Raw genomic sequence first — 19,740 nt, 5'->3', positions numbered from 1 at the left:
AACAAAAACATTAATCAAAAACACCAATAAAATACTGATATATATTGCTACCAAATTAAAATGGACAGAAGGGCAAGTATATTGTCACAGACATATTTGTCTAATTAAACAATGCTAATCCTTAACACGCCTGCACATCTGGGTAACACATTACTACTCATTTTAAGCTGAATGTTGTGTTTCATTGTTGGGAGTTCTGGAATCCACCAGTAAGCAAATATTGACCTCAGCATATGCCAAGGAACCAAGCTTTAGTCTCCAAATATTTGACATTGGATTCAATGAAAAACAAATATATGTAGGAGAGTGCTATTTTTCTCCAACTGACAACATTTTGGAAAAAGGTCCACTAGATATAACATCCTAAAACACTTTTTGAAATAAAATATGTGCATCTTCTCCAAACGATTCTAAGCTAGTGGGTAAATACTCTAATAATAATAATAATAATAATAATAATATTTTTTAGTGCTGCATTTTATTTTTAGGGAAATTAAATGAAATTAAATTAAATTAAATGAAAAATGGAGGCTGCATATGCTGACTGCCTTCTGAAAATGCTTGGCTGTCATATTTGTCCTCTTTCTTCAGTACTTTCTGGATCACTGATCCCAAGGAAACATGCAGATCAAGATAGATTGGGTGAAGGGTCAGTGATTATTGAAGCCATTGATTTAGCATGATAGCCAGGAATCTAGCATCTTTAAGAGAGGAATGCAGCTGCAGCCTTCAAAAGTTTTTCAGTCTACATTTTTTACACATTGATTTAGCTTAACACTATGTGAATATTTGTAGAAATGAGTCCTATTGAGGACTCCCATCTCCTGGGCATCTGTCATAGATTACTGTTCTGGCCTAACCAACAGGAATAGAGGAGCACTAGAAAAATGTGAACAAAGTAATGGCTTAGGGCAAGCATCTGTCAAATAGGGGTAGGTCTGCATCTGGACAATGTAATCTATACTATAAATGAGCTTAGAATGGCAGGGGTGGCGGTATCTTTCAACAAAAGTGTGCTTATCTTTAAAAACAGCAATATGAAGGGTATAGATTTGGTGCAGAGTGCAGCATCCAAGTCAGATTTTGAAATGCATCAGGATATAACAGTCAAAACAAGAAACCTGATTTTTGCTGGGTTGCTCTTGGTTCCTGCACTTTGTCTATCACATTTTAATTTATAGATAAGCTCAAGATAGGCATGTGCATTTTGTGAAAAACATTTGCTAGTTGCCACAAAAGCATTCAATAGCATAGACTGGAATTATCTGTGGGCTGTGCTGGCGCAATTTGGGTTCGGCCCCATTTACAAATTATGGGTGCATCTACTGTACAGTCGGCCGGGGGCTGCTATTTGAAGCCTTTGACTGTTTGTCACATGATTTTGTGTTGAGAAGGGGGATAAGGTAAGGTTGACCGCTGTCCCCTCTTCTCTTCGCACTGGCTATTGAGCCTTTGGCCATAGAGATCAAGGCTAACCCATGCATTACAGGATTTTGTTATGGCACCCTGCAAGAAAAAGTGACGTTATATGATGATACCTTACTCATGCTAGGGGATACTGACACTTCTCTGCAGGAGGCCATGACAACTATAACGAAATTTGGTACTTTTTCTGGCTTACATATCAATTGGTCAAAATTTGCCTTACAATTGGTGGATTGGGATGCCACACAATCAGTGGCCTATCCCTGCCCAATACCCATTACAACATCCTTTAAATACCTATACACTGAGTATAGCCCCATTTGGCTTAATGATACATACACTGAGCTGGCCAAGCAGCAGGCAGGAGCCAGGTGGAAATCCTACAGGATTAAACACATCAAGCAAATATTTCATAACGGAGTACTTCGGCCTCTCGTAGCATTGCAGACAGAATACAGACTTCCAACTTCAGTGCATTTCTATTACAGCTCCAGCATGAGGATAAGGCACAGAGTAAATCATTGGAGTGGCATCTCTCACCAACCCCAGTGTTTAGCCTCATCAGAGATGCTGCATCCTCGAAGGGATTTATTTCTCAATGTTATGCCATACTTTTACAATCTTTTATGGGGCAGCATCCCCTGGAGGTGAGGGAGAGGTTGTAGAGAGATGTAGGCCAGATGGATGGGGAGCAATGTGAAGCGATATTCCAGGAGGTAGGCATCTGTTCACTGAATGTAGCTCAATGACTTACTCAATTGTATATCATACTAAGGGTATATTACACACCGCATAGACTACAGCTGATGAATTTGCAGGAGGAGGCCACTTGCACTAGGTGTAAACGTGACCATGGTGACCTTATTCACCTCTTATGGCGCTGCCCCAGCTGCATACTTACTGGGTAGGAGTGTTGAATACTGTCAATTCGGTATTTAAAGAGGTAGTCCACCTAAAAAAAATATATTAAAAGCCAGCAGCTACAAATATTGCAGCTGCTGACTTTTAATGAATGGACACTTATTTGTCCTGGAGTCCAGCGATGTCGGCAGCCGAAGCCGAGCAATTGATCGGATCTCGGCTGCTGCTGGCACCATTCTCAGTGAGGGAATCCCTACTGCACATGCATGAGTTGCTCAGAGCAATGAGAATGGTCCGCGCTGTCTCTGGGACCTGTATGTGTCCCAGCAGACAGTGCGGCGGGACAGGAAGAGGCATAGACTCCAGTGGGAGTCTATGCCTCGGAAGTGAGTGCAAATACCTGTTTTAGACAGGTATCTGCACCCCCTTCCCCCCTAAAAGGTGTCAAATGTGACGCCGGAGGGGGGGAACCTCTGATTTAAAGTAACTTTACCTTTGGAACCAAGAGCTTGCCTACTGGGAGTACTGGAAGAATATAAATGGGAAATGTACATCAGGGAGGCCGTTATAGAGTACTTTTCCAAGCCAGGAAACTGATTATGGTGCATTGGAAGTCAGAGAATCCCCTAACAGTAAGGGAATGGATTCATAATATCGGGGAACTGTTACATATGAAGAAAACTATCTACCAGCATAGGGGAAGCACGCGAAATTTGAGAGTTTATGGGCTCCATGGCTGGATACACCAGGGCTTTCCCCGGTGGACCTAGTCATGGACAGACTTCTGTGACACTGAAAATGGCTGCATACCAGTCTTCTTTTGATAAACTTTTTTGTTGGAAAAAAAAAAGAAACTGAAAACAATGTTTTACAGCCTCTGTTTGTTGGACCCTTCGACCCTGTCAAAATGGAGGTCGCTGTATAGATGACTGTGTCACCGGCAACCCTTCCTACACATGCTCTTGTCTAAGTGGCTTCACTGGAAAGCACTGTCAAATTGGTAAGCTTTTATTTTGTTGATTATATATTATTTATTTATGATGTTTTTAGTACACGCCAATATAAAAAATAAATAATTGATACTGTGTAATAACTTAAAGAAAACAGTGCCCATTGGGAACATGATCATCATGAGCTACTGCTGACTCTTGTTGTGCAACTATTGTGCTAAATGATTGTAGACATAGGCTGGATTCACACCTATGCATTTTTAGTGCTTTTTGCATTTTGCAGATTTGCACCGCAGTCCATTTAACATGGTTTCCTATGGAACACGTTCTGTAGTGCAAATCTGCAATATGCAAAAAGCACAAAAAATGCATAGGTGTGAATCCAGCCTAAGGCCTGGTTCCAGTGGTGGCTGCTACCTTTGTCTCCTGCAGGGGTGGGATTAGTGTTGGTTATGCCACCCCCCCCCCCAAAAAATAGTGACCACCAAGGTTCACACCTTTGTGTTTTTATGTGCATATTTGAACACACAAAATGCGTGATTAAAAAATACATTGATTCCAATAAGGCTGTTCACAACTGTGCTCTGCAATGGTAAAAATGAGGCCTAGGAATAAGGACAATGTATACAAAAAAACAGACACAAGCAGACATGGATAGATGTGAACCTGGCCATAGAACAGATAAGAATTCCAATTATTTTTTTGTCATGATTAAGGGTCCTTTCACACGGGGCGGATCAGTTCTGATCCGCCCCGTGGATATCCGTTTGCTCAGCGGGGATCACTCCGTCGATCCCCGCTGAGCAGGGAGATGACAGGTCCGTCTCTGCACACTGCGCAGGGACAGACCTGTCACAGCGCCGCTCTCCCCTATGGGAGATCGGATGACGACGGACCACAGTGCCCGTCGTCACCCGATCCGATCCGCAGACGGATGGAAAAATAGCTTTTTCCTCCGTTACACTTTTTCGGATCGGAGCGGGTCGGATGTCAGCGGTCACCGCTGACATCCGACGCTCCATAGAGCTCTATGGAGCACCCGTTCAGGTCCGCCTGAAAAACTGACAGGCGGGCCTGAACGGGACGTCAGTGTGAAAGGGGCCTTAAAGCTGCGTAGCTCACTGGATCTTGTAGCTGTCCATAAATACTAACACCCAGACTCCCTGCTTCCAGCCTGGGCATCTTTAGAAACACATATCTCTTTTATATATTATAGATATGGGGAGATGCTTTTCTCAGCCCTGTCAGAATGGAGGCTCGTGTGTTGATATACCTGGTTCCTTCACCTGTCTATGTCCCTCAGATTTCACTGGACCCATGTGTGATACAGGTAATTGCAGGAAGTTTTGTCAATAAATTGTGTGAATTTTTTTTTTTGTTGGAATGTTTGTTTTTGATAGGGAGAGAAGCTGGCCAAAAGGTTGGAAGGAGAGGCATCAGAGGAAGCTTTAGCTGACAGTAAACAAAGGTCAAAGGGTGCTACTGGGGGCAACATTGGTAGGTTGGCAAAATCCTATTGAAGCCTCAGAACATACAAGGAGAAATGACATGTGTTTGTACAAAATGTAAAGGCACTTTCATAAATTCTAGAAGTTTGGTTAATATAATGGAAGAAGTGGAACTTCAGATACATGAGGAAGATTTTGATTTTGTGGGAGTATTAGAGACCTGGTTTGATAGCTCACATGACTGGCTTGCAACTGTCCAGGGGTACTCAATGTATCTGAGGGGCAGGGAAGGTAGAAGAGGGGGAGAAGTGTGCCTGCATGCCAAGAATAATTTGCTAGCGAGTGAGTGACTTGTATAGCGCTACCTATGTGAACTGAATCGCCTCAGGGCGCTTTCTTGCCACTAGAATCCATTTGTGGCTTTTTGCGTGGTCCTTTACCCTGTAAGGTCCTGACACACTTACAAACACATACAACATTGACATGTACATATTAAGGCCAATTTTTTTAGACATGGTCTAATTAACCTACCAGCATGTCTTTGGAGTGTGGGAGGAAACCGGAGTACCCGAAGGAAACCCATGCAGGCACAGGGAGAACATGCAAACTCCAGGCAGATGGTGTCGTGGTCAGGATTTGAACCAACGACCCTATTGCTGCTAGGTGAAAGTGCTAACAAACTGTGCTCTCGTAAACATGAGAGAGGAAAACACAAATCAAGGGAGGAGGTGGAATTTTTTACGCTTCCCTTTTCTTCAAAGAGAAGAAACAAAAAGGAAATAGCTACAGGCCCCCTAACATGAAGGATGGAGAGACTGATCTCCTTTTACAGTTAGAAATGGAGGTGAGAAAGGGCAAAGTTATCATGGGCAACTTCAATTATCCAGATATTTTCTAGGCAGATGGAATTGTTCAGTCATCTATGGCTCGCCATTTCTTAAATACCTTGCAGGACAATTTCTTATGTCAATTGGTGGAAGCCCCAACTATAAATAATGCTCTGCTAGACTTACTAATTACACACATCACATACAGCGAGGGGAAAAAAGTATTTTATCCCTTGCTGATTTTGTACGTTTGCCCACTGGCAAAGTAATGATCAGTCTATAATTTTAATGATAGGTTTATTTTAACAGTGGGAGACAGAATAACAACAAAAATATAAAGAAAAACGCATTTCAGAAAAGTCATAAATTGATTTGCATTTTAATGAGTAAAATAAGTGTTTGATCCCCTATTAATCAGCAAAATTTCTGGATCCCAGAAGTCTTCTATACAGGTAACAAGCTGAGAATAGGAGCACTCTTTTTTTCCCTCGCTGTATGTGATGTGTGTATTTAGTAAGTCTAGCAGAGCATTATTTATAGTTGGGGCTTCCACCAATTGACATATGAAATTGTCCTGCAAGGTATTTAAGAAATGGCGAGCCAGAAAATATCTGGATAATTGAAGTTTCCCATGATAACATTGCCCTTTCTCACCTCCATTTCTAACTGTAAAAGGAGATCATTCTCTCTTTTTGGTAAAAAAAAATTCCATCAAGTGCTATTGATTGATTTGGGCAAAGGTTATAGTGTCTACAGACATACCTATACTAGAATTTTTATTTATTTATTTTTAAAAAAAAAAATTTTTTTAATTTTTTTTTATTAGTAATGGCGGCGGTTAGCGACTTATAGTGCGACTGTGATATTGCAGTGTACATTCGGACATTAACTGGCCCTTTTAACACATTTTGGGAACCAGTGACACCTATACAGTGATCAATGCTAAAAATATGCACTGTCACTGTACTAATGACACTGGCTGGCCAGTGTTTTGGTGTGCTGTGGAAGGTGCTTTTTACTACCCCGGTGACCGGACAGGGCTCTGCCTTGTTTACATAGGCAGGGCTCTGTCCTGTGTAAATTCATGACGATCGGCAAGTGCTGGCAGTAATCCATTGGCTGGTACCTGCTGATCGACATCTGCTGTGTTTAACCACAGCACGGCTGGGTCGCCTACCCAGGAGTGTCAGATCATGTACCTAGTATGTGATCTGGCATAGCTGAGCCTAGCCTCTGTATCTATGCTATACGATCGACAAATGGTTAATAAAAGAAAAAATGTCCTTTAAAAAATATAAGGCAGAGGGGTCACCGTCGACATTCCAACACTAAAAAGAATGCGATAATAAATGTAAAAGCACAATTGGGGCAGCTAAGATAGACCACAAGAGATACATAGCAGAGGAGAGATTTTTTTAATATATTAATATTAACATTTTGAGGGATTTCTTTTTTTACTCACTTAAAAAGATGAGGTCAGCGAACATTGGCCCCATAAAGGATAATTAAGGGAAATTGGTTAATTAAGAGAAAGCAACTGTATTAAATACATTCTTCGCCTTTGTTCTAACAAAGGAAAAGAAGCGGTATAATAAACAACACTGTATTGTTAATAACACAGCATGGAATGCAATCTTGTGGCTAACAAAAGCTTCAAAAAAGACTTGAAAAACTTAATGTGAATAAATCACCAGGATCAGGTGGCTTGCACCCAAGAGTCCTCAAAGAACTTAGCCATTATTCCTAATATTTAAGGACAGCTTACTGACTGGAATGGTACCAGCCGATTGCCAAAAATCTAAAGTGGTACAGAAAAGAGCTGAGATATATACCTGGCAATTACAGATCAGTTAACATAACAGCAATAGTATGAAAGCTATTGAAGGAGCTGATAAGGGACCATATCAAAATATTTGCTGATAGAAATAATATCATTAGTAGCAATCAGCATGGATTTATGAAAGCTCATTCTTGCCTGACCAATTTGCCTTTATGATCCTCAGCTAATAGCTCCATATGCTATAAGGTGAGCAGTAATATGTGAGTGTAGCAGAGAGTGTGATAACGGAGGATAATGTGAAGGCCTTCATGTATCAATGCTTTCCATGTGTCTCTGATATTAAAAGGATTTATGGCAGGGGCCTGGTCTCGGCATGGCGGCATGAGGACGTTTGTTCTGAGAGCTCCTGGCCAGCGGCTCCCTTGCAGCATACAAATGTTAACTTACCACACATTGCTGGTACCCACCAGCACCCCAGACAGCAGACTGGACCACCGATCCCAGCACACCATCCATGGCATGGATTGTTACCGAAAGCAACACAAACTGTCCACTTCCACTTGGGCGGTCTTCAAGATGGTGCTGGCTAGCCACACGGTGGAGGATACTCAGGGAGATGTATCTGCACCTGACTGCTCACAGCGGCCAGGAGAGGACTTACCATGCCGCCCTACTCTCCTATCTCCTTGCCTCCCAAGATATCTGGCAGTCTCGACTGACATGGATGAGGATCTATTTAGCCCAAGACATGCCTCTCCATTTGCCTCATCCTCCCACACCGAGCACAGTCTCAACCTAACATGGACTGTAGACGGGCAGGGAAATAAACCACAGCTACAAGACACAGTGAGTAACACCACTGCACCATCTCAGCAATTGGAGCTTGCATTTAGCACTGATCCTGCACATAAACTATGGACACTATTACAACAGCTCCCCACCAGAGATGATTTAGAATCACTAGCTGCCAGAATAAAGATGAAGTCAGCCATGAGGGGAGAGATACAGTCTCCTAAGCAGGAAGTCTCAGCACTGGACTCCCGTATTGCAGCAGTGGAACAGGAACAGGTCCCAGTCTATACAAGCTGTACAATCTTCTCACACGGAACTTAATGACTAATTAATAGCTGCTCCTAAATAACCTGGAGAACCACAGTTGCATATAGAACATATGCCTAAGGGGAGTCCCTAAACCCATCCCACAATTGGAGCTCCGTCTGATGGTAACCTCCATCATTAACCGTTACCTGGACAGCCTGCATGACACGGTCATAATAACTATAGACCGGGTTCACAGAACACTCGGCCCACATTCTAACATGCCTGACAGACCCAGAGATATGCTCTGTTGCCTACACTCCTTTAACCTTAAGGAGGAAATTCTGAGGTGAGCCTGGCAGGCGGGGGTCTTGGAATTCGATGGTGCGGCTATTCACCTACTCCCAGATATTTCCAGGAGAACCCTGATGATGTGGCGGGTACTTAAACCACTTCTAGATGGCATTGGAGAGAAAGGTCTCACTAACAAATGGGGACACCTGTTCCATTTTATTTTTCGTAAGGGTACTGACACCTTCCCACTACGCCACCCCTCGGAGCTCTCGCATCTGTTCACATTCGCTGAGATAAACCCAATCACTGTTCCCAACTGGCTCCTCGTAGCCATGCCGTCAAACCCACAGCTTCGGCCTACCGATGGCAGACCTCAAAGAAACCGGAAAAACTGCCGCTCTCAAAGAGGCCTATCTCAAGCTCCTCAAGAACCTGTCCCTTGATGCAGACTGACGACAATGGTAATTGACTGACTCTTCCTATGTGGTGTGTGAGCACTCCTCTCTACATGCATTACCTTGCCCTGTATTTATCAAAGAAAGCTCAATAACCTCCTCTGCGGTTTTGCCCAGGGTCCACCTGCGTACCTATGCAACTTAGAGTGAACTGGACTACCGACTTCAACTTCCCGGTATACCCCAAATGGTGATAAGGCCTTCTTGCATAGATATTGCACTGCCTTTTTAAGGGGGGGGGGGTTGTTGTTGTCTTTCTCTTTTTCAGGTTATAGTGATATGGACGGGCTCACTAAACAAATGCAGATGGAGCTCGTGGACCTATCATACACTACTGCCGGGGGGGGGGGGGGGGTATTTGTTTGTTTGTTATACTTACAAGAACCCTTTTTCTTTAGGGCCTGTTGAGCTTTGAGAGGTCATCTGAGGTAAATGTCAGATCCTAGATTCCATACTACCTCAACTCACCCGTTACTTTGTTATGCCTGTTGCTTTTAATGATACTTCTACCTTTAGGTGTCTTCCTATCCTCCTCAGAGGGCTTAGTGACCACTCGGACCCCAGCCATGTACAGAGGGCCCTACTTGAGAGAAACTCTGAATTACCACTGAGGACCTCCTCAACTGGGACCTAGTCACCAATGTGGGGTGGGTGACTTACTAACAAGCATTTCCCAATGGCCTACCATAGTCAATCTTCATCTTCTAAATCTAAGGGGACTCTTATCCAAATCTCTACACTGCCAGTTTCTAGATGAACACCGAGATCATGAGGGCAGGTTCCTGCTCCTAAAGGGCAAAATCAATTCTCACACCTTTACACTTACGAACTTCTACCTTCCTAATACAAATCAATCCCAGGTACTGGAAGCATTTTTAACAACACTAGAAACTTTCTGTGAAGGTACTCTTGTCTTGGGGGGGACTTTAACCTTACTTTTGATCACCCAAAGTATTCCTCTGTACACTCATCCACCATACCCCAAAGTGCAAAACGAAACCTGAAAGACCTGCTGCATGCTCACCAACTGGTTGAAATCTGGAGAATTTTCCACCCCTAGGAATGGGATTACGCCTTCTACTCTCCCACCCACAGATCCTACTCTAGGATAGACTTTTTCCTACTAAAACACTCCACGATTACCTTGGCCTCCAAAGCAAAGATTGGCCAGATAACGCTTTCTGATCACGGTCCAGTTGTCCTGGAACTTACTCTCCCACTCTCGTCCCACAAGACACCAATTTGACGCTTGAACTAAACACTTCTTAGCCCTTGTACACACGGTCAGAGAATCCGTCGGAATGTGTCCTATCGGACCGTGTTGTCGGATAATCCGACTGTGTGTGGTATGCATCAGACTGATTCCGTCCGAATATCCGTCGGACCCAATTTTCCAACTTGTTGGAAATATTTCCCAACAAACTGGTCCGATCGGACATACTCCGATCATGTGTAGAGAATTTTGATCGGACCAAGTGCAACACATGCTCAGATCAAATTCCTACATCAAAATTATTGGCTACTAGCCTGAATGTAGTCCCATCGTAACGAAATTACGTCATCACGTTCTGAAAGATCGGATTTTTCGACAACCTTGTCCGACCGTGTGTATGCAACAGTTTCAGACAAGATCCGACAGACAAAATCCGACGGATTTGGTTGTCGAAATCTCCGACCGTGTGTACAGGGGCTTAGAGATCCTGAAACAGCAGACTTCAATAGAGAACTCCTATTTTGACAATAATACTGGCTCCGTATCTAACCCTCTCTCTGTGTGGTCAGCATTATAGGGGTCCTCATAAAGCATGGCCATGCCAAAACGTTGACAGACCTTTTGGCAAATCTCCACACCCTGGAGAAGCAAAATAAAGGTCGACCTGACTGCATAATAGAAGCAGAGCTGCTCTGGCGATCAGGGAGCACTCCTTATACAAGGCCAAACATGTCCTACTCAAAGATCGTCGCTCCTTCTATGAGTATGGCCATAAATGTGGCCGTTTGCTGGCTAACACATTGAGAGAAAATTGCACCCAATCATACATCCCCGCTCTTCTGACCCCTTCAGGGTCCAAGATCCATGCCGCGCATGATTTGGCAGATGCCTTTCGGGATTTTTATTCAAAGCTTCATAATTTAGACTCGGCACACGCCACTAGCCCAACAGCCCCTTCCCTCTCAAATATACAGGAATACTTACAGGAGGCCATCTTTCTTCTCTTACAAATGACGACTGGGAACAACTATCCCAGCCTCTCAAAATGGAGGAATTTACAGCTGCCATAGCGGACACACAACTGGGGAAGACTCCTGGGACGACTGCTTTACACTTCTTTACTACAAAGCATTTCAGACCCAACTAGCTCCCCAGTTTACTACGGCCTTTAATGCCATCCTGGCGGGGCATAACATTCCTCCAGACATGTTACGGATGCCAGGAAAGGAACCGCTGCTGTGTTCTAGTTATAGACCCATTTCTCTTCTAAACTGTGGCATCAAACTTTTCACAAAAATCTTAGCCTTCAGGCTAAATGGTCTACTACAAAGCTTGGTTGTGCCTGATCAGCTGGGCTTTATACAGACACGAGAAGCGAGAGACAACACTATCAGGACATTGAATGTCATAGAGAAAGCGAGATGATTCGGCATTCCCCTCCTACTCTTATCCACTGATGCCAAAAAGGCATTCGACAGAGTGGACCAGTTGTTTCTCCAGAAAGCGCTCCATTCAGTTGGAATGCCAAAGTTTATCCTGGACTGGATCTCAGCTTTATACACTAACCCCACAGCCACGGCTTCAGGTGAATGGGCTGGATTATGACATGTTTGCGATTTCCAATGGCACCAAACAGGGTTGTCCACTTTCCCCTCTACTGTTCATTCTTTCTAGAGCCACTTCTTCGCCATATAAAAGATAACCCAAATATTAGCAGTATTCAATCCGACCACTATCAACACGAAGTAGCAGCGCATGCAGACGATCTTTTATTTTTTATCGCTGAACCTATAACTTCTCTGCCTTCCCTGCTACAAGAATTGAAGCGATATGGCACTCTCTCCAACTTTAAAGGTAACCTCCAAAAATCAGAAGCTCTGAACATCTCTTTGCCCAGATTCGGAGAATCTGTCGGGATGAGTCTTATCGGACCGTGTCGTCAGATAATCCGACTGTGTGTGGTATGCATCGGACTGATTCCGTCCGAATCTCCGTCCGACCCAATTTTCCAATATGTTGAGCCCTGTACACACGGTCGGAGAATCTGTCGGAATGCGTCTTATCAGACCGTGTCGTCAGATAATCCGACTGTGTGTGGTATGCATCGGACTGATTCGGACAAAATCCGACGGATTTGGTTGGCAAAATCTCCGACCGTGTGTACGTGGGCTTTAACGGACCGAACCCTGTCAGGTATACGCCCCCCTTTTCCCATTTAAATGGGCCACCTGCTTTATCCAATATTTAAGAAACAGAATCCCTGCACACCTAAAGGACATCTTCCCCCTGAATGTTCGACCCTTCCTATCAATGCTCACTGCAGACCTCAAGAAATGGGACTCCCTTGCTCTGTCTTGGTGTGGTTGCTGCAGTGTACTGAAGATGAATGCAATGCCAAGAATCCTGTATTTGCTACAAACCCTACCTGTTAAACTACCCCAGACTTTCTTCCATGTTGTACGTTCAGCATTTATCAAGTTTCCTGGGGCGGCAAACATCCATGTATTGGTAGAGCGTTTTTACTAAGGCCGAAACTGAGGGGAGGCATTGGCTTCCCAGATCCTGCTCTATACTACACAGCGACACACATGACATGAGTGGTTGACTGGTGCTGTCATGGGGATTTGAAGCTCTGGATTACGCTAGAGCTGGAGGTGGCCCAGGCCCCGTTGGCCAGTTTGCCATGGGCAGGCAAGCAAATGACTTCCCACTTAACTACGCATTCGCTGACTGGCCATACACTCTGAGATGAAGAGATTCTTTAATCTATCTTCCTTGACTAGTTTCCTATCTCCCATGACCCCAATTGTAGGACATCTGAGATTCCCCCCAGGCTTATCGGACTCTGCCTTTACCAGGCAAGCCCCGAAAGGGCTTTTTTACGTGCCTCTCATTTTCTACAGCCAGCAGGCTGGATTCCAACTGAGACCTTAGTGTCAGGACAGATACCTATCGCATTGGACATCTGGAGAGCTGGGCAGCTCTCCCACTTCCTCAGCTCCCTGCCCAAACATGCGATCTTCTCTCTGCAACTCCACTCATTTGAAGAACTCTGTCTGAGTGACGGCCCAATCTGTGGATCCCTCTCCAGGTCTTACAAAACTCTGCTAGACATACAAGCTACCAAAGACCCTCCTTTCCCGGCTAAGTGGGAAAGAGACTTACAAGCCACATTTACTGTTCCCAAAAAGAACGCATACTTTTCTTTGCGCAAAAGACATCACTCTGTAGTAAACACCAGGAAATTTCCTACAAATTAACCACACTTTGGTACCGCAGTCCATTTTGGCTAAAATATTTCCCAATCAACCTGAACGTTGCTGGTGCTTTGAGCAACACCCGGGCACTATTCTCCACATCTTCTGGAAATGCCCAAAACTACAAACTTTCTGGAAACCAGCCCTTCAACTCATTCACAAATTCACAGACATTTCCTTAACCAACAACCCTGCTGCTCTGCTACTAAACCTAACTCCCATGTCAAGAAAGCGCTACCACAAATCTCTTCTTAAATACCTTCTCAGTGCTGCTAGAGCTTGCATACCGAGCCAATGGAAGCAGCAACCTGCCCCCACAGTGGCCCAATGGTTCGCAAGGTTTAATGATATTGAACAGATGGAAGATTTGACTGCCACGATATGGGATAAATCTGAGGAACATAAGACCAGATGATTTTATTGGAACCTTTTTCGCTTCTCAAAGGAATACCTCTGCTATACATAGTCTGGCCTTATTGATTGTCAAAAGCTTTAACTGTAAAACCTAGCCCTCAGACTGCTTGATGAGTTGCGGCACCCCTCACCCCCTTGGTGGGACCTCGCCCCCTCCCTTCCCCCTAAACCCCTCCCCTCTTCCTTCCCCCCTCTTTTATTTTCTTTTTTCTCTCCCCCTCTCTCTCTTTCTCTCTTCCTTTATTTGCCCTCCTCCTCTATTTACTTTCTCCAATGTAATTCAAAAACTGGAATGTTTTGACCCCAGTGGGATACCCTGCATCACTCTTCACCCACGTACTGATAACTGTATTTTTTTAAGAATAACGGGGTCTACCCCTATTGAAATGTGAGTGATTATACAACCTGTCTACGCAGATCCCTAATCTTACACGTCCTAGGTATCTGGGTACCCTGCACACCTACAGCTCTATTCCCTCGTAATTACCCTGAAAGTCCTTACCTTTAGTAAGGTGCAATTAGATGTTGATCATTTATATGCTACATTGTTTGAACCACCTATTCTGTGAAGTTATATTTTCATTGTATGTTGCATATCACTAAATAAATAAAAAAAAAAAAGGATTTATGGCAGTTTAGTCCTTTCTTGTCCTATTTATCCTAGAGGTATCGCCGTGTGTTTACAAGACCTGCTGGAATGGAGGAGTTTGCCAGGACTACTATGGACTTGCGGTGTGCCAGTGTCAGCCCAGATACACCGGGCAAAGCTGTGAGACAGGTATGAAAGCAAAGCAACATAAAAAAAAGCAAATCCTGTAATACTTCTGGAAATATCCTGCAATAAAGACATGAAATATGAATTAAGCATCAATGTAAATGGTATTTATTGTGTGAGATTCCAGATGGGTTTACATATTTTTCCAGCCTGGAAAGCTAATGTGAATGCAAAAGTTTAAAGTGTATGTAAGCCCAAATACAACATTTAAATATGTTTTGACATGCACCTGTTTATCCAGATATCATACTTTTTTGTAATAAATCTCTACCAATCTGCTCAACTTTACTAGTCAAGTCATGATTTTGGATATGGGTCCCCCTGTTGTACAGTTTAAATGCTCTCCCACTGCCTTGCAAATCAGCAGTGTTAACATCTTTCTGTGTGTGCTCTTGCTATAGGATGGTCTCCCTATGGTCAGCAAACATCATCTTGGCCCATCACTCTGTATATGCTGCCCTTCTCACAGCTGGAAGCAATATAGAGTTGCAGGGGGCATTAGTCATCTGCCTGTTATGTTCCACCTACAGCAGTGAAAAGTATGGCATGAGCTGGTGGTGGTTAGAAACTGGTAATGACAGTGAAGTACAACTAAATAAACCCACAAAAAGGAATTTTGGGGACAATTTGTTCATCTTTAGAGACAGACTTTCCTAATTTTTTTTTTAATGCAAGAATGCAATTGACAATAAGAGTGCCTGCAACATTTGGCCAAAAAAACAAGAGAATAATAACAATGTATAGTTTGTTAGTACAGCTTGGTGACAAACTAGTAGTGTTGGGTCCAGGGGAGAATCGTAAGAAGCACTTTGATGGATGGCGGTCAGTCTAATAGTTAAAAGGTAGAGGAAAAGAATATCTTTCTGCGCCACAAGGGACATAACAGTAAGAAGCTGTTTACAGTCTCTTGATATTTTGATACCTGGAATATTGATTACACCAAAGAGTGCCCACTCAGGTGTTAGAGGTAGGCAGTTTACCAAGTGCATAGTCTTGTATCGTACTACTGAATGGCAAAAACATTTGATCTTGGCACATGTCCAAAAGGCATAGTACAAGTCCACATCTAAATGACCACATTAAGAGCAGCAAGAGGAGGAGCTTAGGCCCACAAAATAGGAGCAATGTGGAGATACATAAAAATGGTGGAAAATCCAAATCATTATTTTGCTTGTCAACATCAACCAAAGATTTTATAGACCTTTACAGTGCCACTGATTAAGAGTAGGAAGTCCAAGTTGTTCCACAGGGGGAGAAAAAGTGATGCATAGCTGTTTAGCATGCAGCGTGTGCACATTTTATGCCATGCCATCCACATGGGGTATAAGAGAGGATCCAGTGACTCCTCAATGGACAAGAGTTCTTGAGGGATATGGAGAAAAAATGATCGTATTATGAAGGGTTATGTTCTGGTCAAGTTGAGTATCGGTGTACATCAAGGTTCCATTAATCCAATCTCTTACGTGTCTAGTTAGAGAGTTATACAGTTCCAGATCATAAAGATTAAAACTTCTATTGCTGGGAGGTTGTTGTAGAGTATGTAGGCATATGGTTGCTCTCCTGCCATCCCAGGTGACTTCTCTGAACAGTTTATTGCCTAGAGGCGATTCAGTTCGCATTGTGCGCTATATAAGTATTTCATTCATTCATTCATTCATACTTGAGATCAGAGTGTTTAAGGAATAGGGAGAGAACCTGTATGGTGTAAAAAAATAAAAATGTTTTATTACGCTTATTCTGCCCATATACAGTGCCTTGCGAAAGTATTCGGCCCCCTTGAACTTTTCAACCTTTTGCCACATTTCAGGCTTCAAACATAAAGATATAAAATTTTATTTTTTTGTGAAGAATCACCAACAAGTGGGACACAATTGTGAAGTGGAACGAAATCTATTGGATATTTTAAACTTTTTTAGCAAATAAAAAACTGAAAAGTGGTGCGTGCAAAATTATTCGGCCCCTTTACTTTCAGTGCAGCAAACTCACTCCAGAAGTTCAGCGAGGATCTCTGAATGATCCAATGTTGTCCTAAATGACTGATGGTGATAAATAGAATCCACCTGTGTGTAATCAAGTCTCTGTATAAATGCACCTGCTCTGTGATAGTCTCAGGGTTCTGTTGAAAGTGCAGAGAGCATCATGAAGACCAAGGAACACACCAGGCAGGTCCGTAATACTGTTGTGGAGAAGTTTAAAGCCGGATTTGGATACAAAAAGATTTCCCAAGCTTTAAACATCCCAAGGAGCACTGTGCAAGCGATCATTTTGAAATGGAAGGAGTATCAGACCACTGCAAATCTACCAAGACCTGGCTGTCCCTCTAAACTTTCAGCTCAGACAAGGACAAGACTGATCAGAGATGCAGCCAAGAGGCCCATGATCACTCTGGATGAACTGCAGAGAACTACAGCTGAGGTGGGAGAGTCTGTCCATAGGACAACAATCAGTCGTACACTGCACAAATCTGGCCTTTATGGAAGAGTGGCAAGAAGAAAGCCATTTGTCAAAGATATCCATAAAAAGTCTCCTCTAAAGTTTGCCACAAGCCACCTGGTAGACACACCAAACATGTGGAAGAAGGTGCTCTGGTCAGATGAAACCAAAATCAAACTTTTTGCCCACAATGCAAAACGATATGTTTGTCGTAAAAGCAACACAGCTCATCACCCTCAACACACCATCCCCACTGTCAAACGTGGTGGCAGCATCATGGTTTGGGCCTGCTTTTCTTCAGCAGGGACAGGGAAGATGGTTAAAATTGAGGGGAAGATGGATGCAGCCAAATACAGGACCATTCTGGATGAAAACCTATTAGAGTCTGCAAAAGACCTGAAACTGGGACGGAGATTTATCTTCCAACAAGACAATGATCCCAAACATACAGCAAAATCTACAAAGGAATGGTTCACAAATAAACGTATCCAGGTGTTAGAATGGCCAAGTCAAAGTCCAGACCTGAATCCAATCGAGAATCTGTGGAAAGAGCTGAAAACTGCTGTTCACAAATGCTCTCCATCCAACCTCACTGAGCTCGAGCTGTTTTGCAAGGAAGAATGGGCAAGAATTTCAGTCTCTCGATGTGCAAAACTGATAGAGACATACCCCAAGCGACTTGCAGCTGGAATCGCAGCAAAAGGTGGCTCTACATAGTATTAACACAAGGGGGCCGAATAATTTTGCACGCCCCACTTTTCATTTTTTTTATTAGTTAAAAAAGTTTCAAAAATCCAATAGATTTCGTTTCACTTCACAATTGTGTCCCACTTGTTGGTGATTCTTCACAAAAAATAAAAATGTTATATCTTTATGTTTTGAAGCCTGAAATGTGGCAAAAGGTTGAAAAGTTCAAGGGGGACGAATACTTTCGCAAGGCACTGTAAGAGGTATCGGTAACATAACACTTTATTCAAAGTTTTTCTAACCTCGCTGGATCCAGGGCACTTGGAGGTAATCCCGAGTCTGGCTTGGGCTGGAATTTCAGTACCACGAGCTGTAACCCCGAGCCAGACTCGGGATCGCATCGATGGATACAGGGAGACTTACCTTGTCCCCTGGATCCAGCGATGTCCCCCCGCTGTGTGTGCGAGTCATCCTCCGCTCGATTCACACAGTGCCCCAGTGCCACGAGCTCCGTTCCCTGCAAAGTTACGACGCACGGGAGAGGAGATCGGCGCCAAATCCCAAAAAGTAAAAATACACAAAACACATACAGTACTGTAATCTTACAGATTACAGTAGTGTATAAAAAAATACACATCCCCTTTGTCCCTAGTGGTCTGTCCAGTGCCCTGCATGCACTTTTATATTATAAATACTGTTTTTTTCTGCCTGGAATTTGGAGATTGTCCATAGCAACCAAAAAGTGTCCCTTTATGTCAAAAGTGATTTTAGCCCAGCTAGAAAACAGCGATAATAAATTAGAATCACTTGCAGAATTGAGCGATAGCGATTTGTGGGGAGATCCGTCATCAAACACTAAATCTAAAAACAGCGACAATTCTGCAAATGAGCGAATTTCAGTGTTTTTGGATTTGATTACATTATTGAATCATTTTCATTATTATTTGTTATCATTATTTTTAATTATTTATTATATTATAAACTTTATCATACCCGGGATGTCTATTAGACTCTTGTTTGAACAGATTTAAGAAAGTTATTCCTAAGAATTGCAGGCCTACAATATAAAACGCCAAATTTCCATGCAAAATAATTGTATCGCTTTCAGCACCTAAAATCAGAAATAATCATACCGCCATGGAGGTTAAAGAGTAAAGATAATAAGAAAGCTAGCAGTGTAGTACAGAAATTCTCATACCACATATAATAACTTTTACAGTGGGGAAAATAATTATTTGATATCCTGCAGATTTTGTAAGTTTGCCCACTTAAAAAATGGTCGGCTCCTCCAGTCGTGGACCCCCCAGTATCCAGGTTAAATAAAGTAACCACAATCCCGGTAGAGGGGACTCCTGCATTTAAGGACCCTACTGACAGGAAGGCCAAGGCAGTGGCCCGTTCCTTGTTTACGCTTGTGGGGTCTGCAATACGACCAGTACTGGCCACAGCACTTGTGTCACAGACACTGAATGGGCAAAACTTTTGCACCTCGAATTGGAGAAGCAGCAGGCTACTCCCCCCTGCATAGAACTAGCATACCAGTTAGTGCACGGCCTTAAGTATGTTTGTGACGTGGCCCTGGATACACTTCGCCTACTATCCAGGGCTTCAGTGTCAGCAGTGGTGCTGAGGCGCCTGATTTGGCTAACATGCTGGTCTGCGGACCAGGCATCTAAAAAGCCTTGATGGATCTACCCTTCCTTGGTGAGCAGCTCTTTGGAGCCTTGTTGGAAGACATTATTAAGAATGTCACAGGTGGGAAGAGTACCTTGCTCCCACAGGACAAGAAGACTACAGGCAAGGGTCCTCATTTTCCACTTTTCATCCGTCTGGGACTTCGGGTAAACGCTCCTAGTCCGACAGGATGACCTCTGAGGGACAAA

The 19,740-nt window shown here is 43.3% G+C and overlaps 1 protein-coding gene across 9 annotated transcripts in view; it reads left to right on the top strand.

The window, feature by feature from the left end:
* The window catches only part of SNED1 (sushi, nidogen and EGF like domains 1), a 287,199-nt gene that overhangs the window by 98,787 nt on the left and 168,672 nt on the right, over window positions 1-19,740 (top strand). For 8 of the 9 annotated variants that reach the window (XM_077488457.1, XM_077488453.1, XM_077488455.1 and 5 more), the window contains exons 5-7: window positions 3,161-3,286; window positions 4,453-4,566; window positions 14,627-14,740. In XM_077488457.1, coding sequence (XP_077344583.1) covers window positions 3,161-3,286; window positions 4,453-4,566; window positions 14,627-14,740 — 354 coding nt within the window. Of the gene's footprint in view, window positions 1-3,160; window positions 3,287-4,452; window positions 4,567-14,626; window positions 14,741-19,740 lie in introns of those variants that run through there. The other variant, XM_077488459.1, reaches the window with a different exon arrangement.

The sequence above is a fragment of the Lithobates pipiens genome, unplaced genomic scaffold, assembly GCF_037356315.1.
Source record: "Lithobates pipiens isolate NorthernLeopardFrog02 unplaced genomic scaffold, aLitPip1_a1.2 Scaffold_18, whole genome shotgun sequence".
NCBI lineage: Eukaryota > Metazoa > Chordata > Amphibia > Anura > Ranidae > Lithobates > Lithobates pipiens.
The sequence above is the reverse complement of the archived record's forward strand: the minus strand, read 5'-3'. Positions and strand labels throughout refer to the sequence as shown.